Source organism: Hordeum vulgare, chromosome 2H (assembly GCF_904849725.1).
Source record: "Hordeum vulgare subsp. vulgare chromosome 2H, MorexV3_pseudomolecules_assembly, whole genome shotgun sequence".
In the NCBI taxonomy this organism is placed as follows: domain Eukaryota; kingdom Viridiplantae; phylum Streptophyta; class Magnoliopsida; order Poales; family Poaceae; genus Hordeum; species Hordeum vulgare.
The window spans coordinates 49,995,652-50,002,207 of record NC_058519.1 but is presented as its reverse complement, the minus strand read 5'-3'; the positions used below and the strand labels follow the sequence as shown (position 1 = coordinate 50,002,207).

General features: G+C 48.1%; 1 protein-coding gene across 1 annotated transcript; it reads left to right on the top strand.

Annotated features, from left to right (window-relative positions):
* Positions 1–3,270: 3,270 nt before the first annotated feature.
* On the top strand, positions 3,271–5,995 carry LOC123425378 (50S ribosomal protein HLP, mitochondrial-like). Its single transcript, XM_045109070.1, has 6 exons — positions 3,271–3,319; positions 3,929–4,032; positions 4,516–4,959; positions 5,072–5,077; positions 5,253–5,423; positions 5,933–5,995. The coding sequence occupies exons 1-6, from the start codon at positions 3,286–3,288 to the stop codon at positions 5,993–5,995; spliced, it is 822 nt and encodes a 273-aa protein (XP_044965005.1). The 5' UTR covers positions 3,271–3,285.
* Positions 5,996–6,556: the final 561 nt, after the last annotated feature.

The following is a 6,556-nucleotide window of genomic DNA, read 5'->3' as shown; positions in this document are numbered from 1 at the left end:
ACTCTCTAGTTGACAACTCCTTCAAACGAAGCACGGAATAAATCCTACGAAATAGACAAGAGGGCTACATAGCAAAATATCTCGCGAACTAACTTACTCAAAAGCTAAAACTAATTGCACAGAAAAATCCAATGGATTTTTCTACTCCGAAAGCATATAAAACATGTGGGGTTGCATAACATTAATTTCACCACACGTAAATGCGAGATAACGTCCTAAACACGGAAAATAATCTAGCGGCAAATCCCTACATGCAAAAATACCAACGGCTACTCTAAAATACATGGAAAATGGGTCCCTAGAGCATGAACATTTTATCTAAGATATTCGGGCAAACCGGACACGGGCGAAAAATAAATACGGGACGCAAACATATTAGGACAGCACGTTAATCTATGCATACGGCACGCTAAACGTCGTCAAACAAATATGCAAGTTGCACCAACGTATTCTACGCGCAAAACTACGCAAAATCCATATGCTACATGTCGCGATCCGATTTACGGATTAAAAGATACGGGCATTCTAATATACGTCTAAAATCTGGAATTAATAAATTCCGAAAACTCTAAAATAATAATACTATCGGGCCTAATGCTATCGGGCCGAAACAGGCATGGCGGCAACAAATTATGTTGCGCCTAGGGCGCAACTTAGTATACTCCACTAGACGAAGAAAAAGAAAAATAAAAAAAGGAATAGAAGGCCGGGGCTTACCATGGGCCGGCTTGGATGGCCGTGAGGAAGAGGTCGGCCGAGGCCTGGGCCTGGGAGCGCTGCGCACCGGACTAGGCCGACTCGGAGCCCACCCGAGGGGGGGAATCCGGCCTGCTGGGGCATCGCCCTCCTCCTCCTCCTCGCTCCCGACCGAGAGGAGAGGATGCCCAGCGAGGTGGCTGGCGGCAGGAGCAGACCGCCGGCGTGCTGCGGGCGAGGCGGGGGAGCCGCGGGGACGGGATCCGGCGAGGGAGGTTGCATCCGGCGCGGGGGCTTAGGGCGGCCGGCGAAGAGGCCTTGGCAGCACGGCACGAAGGCGAGGAAGCCGCGGGATCTCGCGCAGGGCTTCCGGCGAGGGGCTCCGACTGGGGCAGCTCGGGGAGGCGGCTCTCGGCGAGCGGCGGCCGGGGGTGGGTCATGGCGGCGGCCGGCAGCGGAGGGAGCTGCTCAGGGCACCTCTGTGAGGGGCTGGTAGCGGAGGTGCGGCGGCGCGGGCAGGGAAGCTCGGGCAGCGAGGGAGGTGCGGCGGCGTGGGCAGGGAAGCGCGGGCAGGGAAGCTCGGGCAGCGAGGGAGGTGCGGCGGCATGGATCTGGGCTCGGCCGGGCCCGATCTGGGCTCGGTGGGCCCTGGCGGCGGCTGAGGAACCGATGGAAGGAGAGAGAGGGTGCGGTGGCTAGGGTTTCGGGGGTTGGTGACGCGGATCCCGAGGCAGAGGAGGGGGCTGTGTGAAAATAATAGGAGGGGGCTATTTATTGAGCAAAGGGGGCTAGGTTAGCCGGAATTTCGTTCCGGATCCAACCGTGCGGTCGGATTCGGACGATTCCGAATGCGGGAACGGTTACGAGGCCGTGTAGAGTGGTTATCCGGAGACGAGAGGGAGAACGGGCGGCGCGGCAACGATTTTTAAAACACCGACAAACGTCCGACGGTAGACCGAATACGGTGCCGCTACGGTCAACCGTTCGGGTACCAGACGGACTCCGATTGCGATGAAACTTGACAGGCGGCCTACCTATAACTAATCTCGACCGCATGCCAAGTTTCACCTCGATTAGAGAAAGTTCTCAACACACTTTTAAAACAGGGTTTTGACGATGCCGCGGCGCGTGCGTGTGCGGTCGGGCTCAGAACGGACAACGACGTGAACCGGCAACTAACAACGGATGCAAGTTTTGAAAACTGGCGGCAACGGGTTGCCGATGCAATGCTGATGATGCGCATGATGCGATGATGATGCAACAAATAAAGATAATCACACAACGAAAACGGAATAGAAGGGGAATCTTCTGGGGCGTCGGCATCGGGCTGTCACACCCCCCCCCCCTTGGCAGTACAACAATCTATCCTAAAACAGGAAACCTATGAAGGGCAAACCTATACCTTGCACCTCGTCCTCTTGAGCTAGATCATGATGATCTTGGCTTCCTTAAGATGGACCACCTTTCTTGATTGCGTTTACTTGATGAAGACTAGTTGATTGCTCCCGCATACTCACTATGGGTGAGCCACTCTTTAGCATATCTTCACTAGTTCATTGCCACCACAATGGACGACAAACTTCAAGCATGATATATTCGTGTTGATCCACTTGAACTTGCACACCGCAATCTTGATGACGATCACCACTTGACGTCATCCTTCATGGGTTGTATGAGATCTTCCTTTTGACACAAGCCCATGGAAACACACCTAACCTCCACATAGAACTCTCACGAAGACCATGGGTTAGTACACAAACACGTAATGGACAATGCTTACCACACTACTAGGAAAAGGGCTATAGATAATATAGACACTAATGGCGCACCAGACAAGTGGTGCGCCACTACTATATAGCAGTGGCGCACCATGTGCAGGTGCGCCATTAGTGTGATGGACACTAATGGCGCACCACACACACGGTGCGCCACTACTACCAAATTTTTTTTCTCCAAAAGTACTAATGGTGCACCGGGGCAGAGTGCGCCATTACTAGTTTAACTAGTAATGGCGCACCACTCACCCAGTGCGCCACCACAGTTTCCCTCCTCTCGCTCCCGCAACCCACCCACCCACCCACCCGCAAAGCTCCCAACTTTTTCCTCTTCCTCCGCTGCCGCCGCGCTTCCTCGTCTTGCTAGGGTTTCCTCGTCTCCCGATCCCCCCGACAGCAGCTCCCGAGGCGATGGCTGCCGCAGGAGATGCCGGCGAGAATAAGATGATCACGCTCAAGAGCTCGGACGGCGAGGAGTTCGAGGTGGAGGAGGCGGTCGCCATGGAGTCGCAGACAATCCCCGGTCAAAACGTTTTCGAGGCGGTCGCCATGGAGCCGCCACCCCGAGCTCTCCTTCCTCGTCGGCGGCGTTCTCCTACCGGACCAGCGAGGAGCGGAGATCCGTCGGGCCGCGCGAGACCTTCTGGTGTAAGGAAGCCCTAGCTTTGCCCGGCTTGCTATTCGTTTCGATTCCTTTGCGCGCGCGCGCCAGATTTGGTTCCACCGGTCCTGTGCTAGGCGGATTGCTCCGTGGTGGTGATGTTGTACATTTTGAGCCATTTTTGTTCTGTGGGAAGGCGTAGGGAGGCACGAAATGGCAGCGTTCCTCGGGTCAAAGTGCTCTTCAGGTACCCAAACTTCTCAGCCTTCTCAAAGTCTTGCTACTTGAGCCACCTTAGTCAGTCCAAACTTGACATTCCTAGCAGTTACTTACTTGATATTGTAGCAGACAAGAGTTGTTCATATGGAATTTGATCCAACACACATCTTCACGGCATGTAATGTTTTTGTGTTATTGGTTTATTACTCTTTACAAAGATCAAAACTGCTAAAATGCAATCTGTGATTGGCGGCATTGGTGGGAGAAGAACACGGTTTGTTAATTTATTAAATCCTTGGAGAAAAATCGTGACTACTACTACTAGTTAAACCTCTGTCTGAATGGTCTGCTACTTGAACCTTGGCCACACCAAACTTCAAACTATCTGTTTGCCTCAAAGAAAAGGAGTATAACTTAAATGCTTATAGGGATGTCATCATGTGGTGATTGTGATTATGGTTAACTCTATAACTTAAATGCTTAAACAACTCTCTATAAGAAAATGACTGACTGATGTCCTCACTGTAAGATCATGTGGTGATTGTGATTATGGTTCCTTTGAAATCTTACCAGTTGCTTTTGGCCTGTGATGCTTAGCAAAATAATGTGATGCAAACACTTATCTTGGTCTATGTAGTTGGGCGTGCTATGATGGGAAGCCTTGGAAACAATCTGTACGGGGGCGCTACCTCGTCTATTGAAACGGTGGCAAGACCATCTCGTTCTGATGTTGTCTGCCAGGTATTGCTGCTTCCTTCAAACCAAAAATGCTTGATTTGTCAGTAATAAGAACCAATATGACATGTTTAAATTCATGTGCTAACCTTTTATCTTGAGCACTCAAAAGTTCCATACAATGTTTTATATCTTCTATTGCTCTAAGTAGTTTGTTAAATCGTTGAATAGCTTGTGTTACTATTGATCTGGGATTTTTCTTTGGTTGTCTTAATTGTCTACAATAGGGTTACAAGCTAGATTCCTATGACTTTCCGAGCTCCATTCTTTGGGGTTCTCTTCATGAGGCATTCTCTAAGCATTTTTCTTTGCTCTGTTTTCTGTAAACTGGAAGAGGGACATAATGTAAGAGTTCGAAATGATGCAAAACTAACAGGATAATTGCTCGAAGTGAGCAATGCATAATTTTCTTGAGGTACTTGTTTACCTAGTCATAGATGTTTTCCAAGTAGAGAGTGGTGGTAACACGCGTTCCTGCTCTGGTTTCAGCAAATCAGAACATTCATCCAGATGAGAACAAACCTCAAGGTGGTGGACAACTCCGGAGCCAAGCGGGTTATGTGCATACAGTCCCTTAGGGGGAAGAAAGGAGCGAGGCTCGGGGACATGATCATCGATTCTATCAAGGAAGCGCAGCCTCGCGGCAAGGTCAAGAAAGGAGACGTGGTCTATGGGGTGGTCGTCCGTGCTGCCATGAAGAAGGGCCGCAGCGACGGCAGCGAGGTCCAGTTCGACGACAATGCGATCGTCATCGTGAACAACAAGGGCGAGTTGATTGGCACCCGCGTCTTTGGTACGGTCCCCCACGAGCTCAGGAAGAAGAAGCATCTCAAGATCCTGGCACTTGCCGAGCACATAGTTCGAGATATCTATCTGCTTACCTGGTATCTAGAGTTGTTAGTTTCGTGGAATGAAATGGACATCTCCAGGATTGTACCTGCGATGTTTTTGTTCTCTATTGCTAGTCTATTCTACTTTGCTTTGGTCATTTTTATCTGCCAATAATCTCTGTTCTCTAAACTGTGGTGAGTTGTTGACAAACCAGACAAGAGTATGTATTTACTCTCCACATTATATTGCCTATGTTCTTCTACATTCAGTACATACATTCATGGTATCTAATCAATTTTCTGCGATTTCCAAATGTTTGAATTACGTTATCTATGTTGTTTTGTGTCTTCACGAAAGCTGGCCATTCTAATGAATGCAATCGGATCGAATCCAAGGTCATCGAGTACTGCAACAAGCACGTACAGGCAAAGCTCGCAGACGTCGGGGCCTCCTCCGACACCGCCTCCGCCGCCGCTGCCACCCCCGCCGCTCCCGCTGAGGACCTTAATAACTGGGACGCAGAGTTCGTCAAGGTCGACCAGGAAACCCTCTTCGACCTCATCCTGGTATACATCAAATCGCCTCCCGTCCCTCTGATTTCTAGATCTAGTCTTTCTTTCTTTCTTTCCCCTTATCTTCTGGGTTTTGGCAAGGGCCCGGATCGAGATTGGTTGCTACTGCTTAGGCTAGACTTATTGGCGATTGGCTTGGATTCGATCCGATTGGATTAGGTTAGGGTTTACATACATGATTGGCTTCATAATCCCGTGCTTTTGACCCAAAAAACTCCAGAGATTTATTAGCCGCGGGCCATACAAAATCATTGTATATGCTAGGGTTAAGTTGTGATCCATCTTCTTGTGGTCTGATGTCCTTTATATTCTCTACATGAATGACCAAAGGAGCATCTAATCTTATTATGCTCTGAGAGGATGAATTGTTTCTGTCTACTGTGTAGCTAAATCACCTTATTATATAACTCTTGTTTCCCACTTTGCTGTTGTCTGTACCTTTATTATCTTGTATCTAATCTTCTGTATTCAACTGCTGGTTGTGAATGCCTTCTTCTACCTAGCATTGCTTGGCTGTTAATTTGTGGCCATACATAGTCATATCTAAATTACCTAGCATTGCTTGACTGTTAACACTTGCAAATGCATTCTGAGAAGCGGTGCTCGTCATCTGAACTAATTCATGAATTATCATCTTTTCTGCAAGGATCTATCTGCTCTTGACTCTGTTTTGTTATAGTTATGTTTCTTTATATAAATTTCAAGTGTTGTAATTAGCTAGAGGTTGCTCTTTTCGCCTCTACATCACTAGCATTGTTGCTCAAAACATGTAAGTAGAGATCATTTGACCCATTTGAAGATCAAATTTATAATTAGAGACCATTCTTGAAGATCTTCATGATTTAGAGTGTTAAATTTGACATGTTGATGATTTCATCTTGTAGGTTGCCACGCGGACGCTCTTTGGACTACGATATGGACATGAAGGCATTTGTTTTAGTGCCAAATATTACTTACTAATGCCCGCAAAGTACCGTTGTGTATTATATTTTCTATGGAGCTATGTATGTATGGATGCTATGGAACTATATGTATATATGGATGCTACGGAATTTTGGATGTACGGATGCTATGGAATTTTGATATATGGACCATGAAATTTGTTATGCAACTTTGCATATATGTTA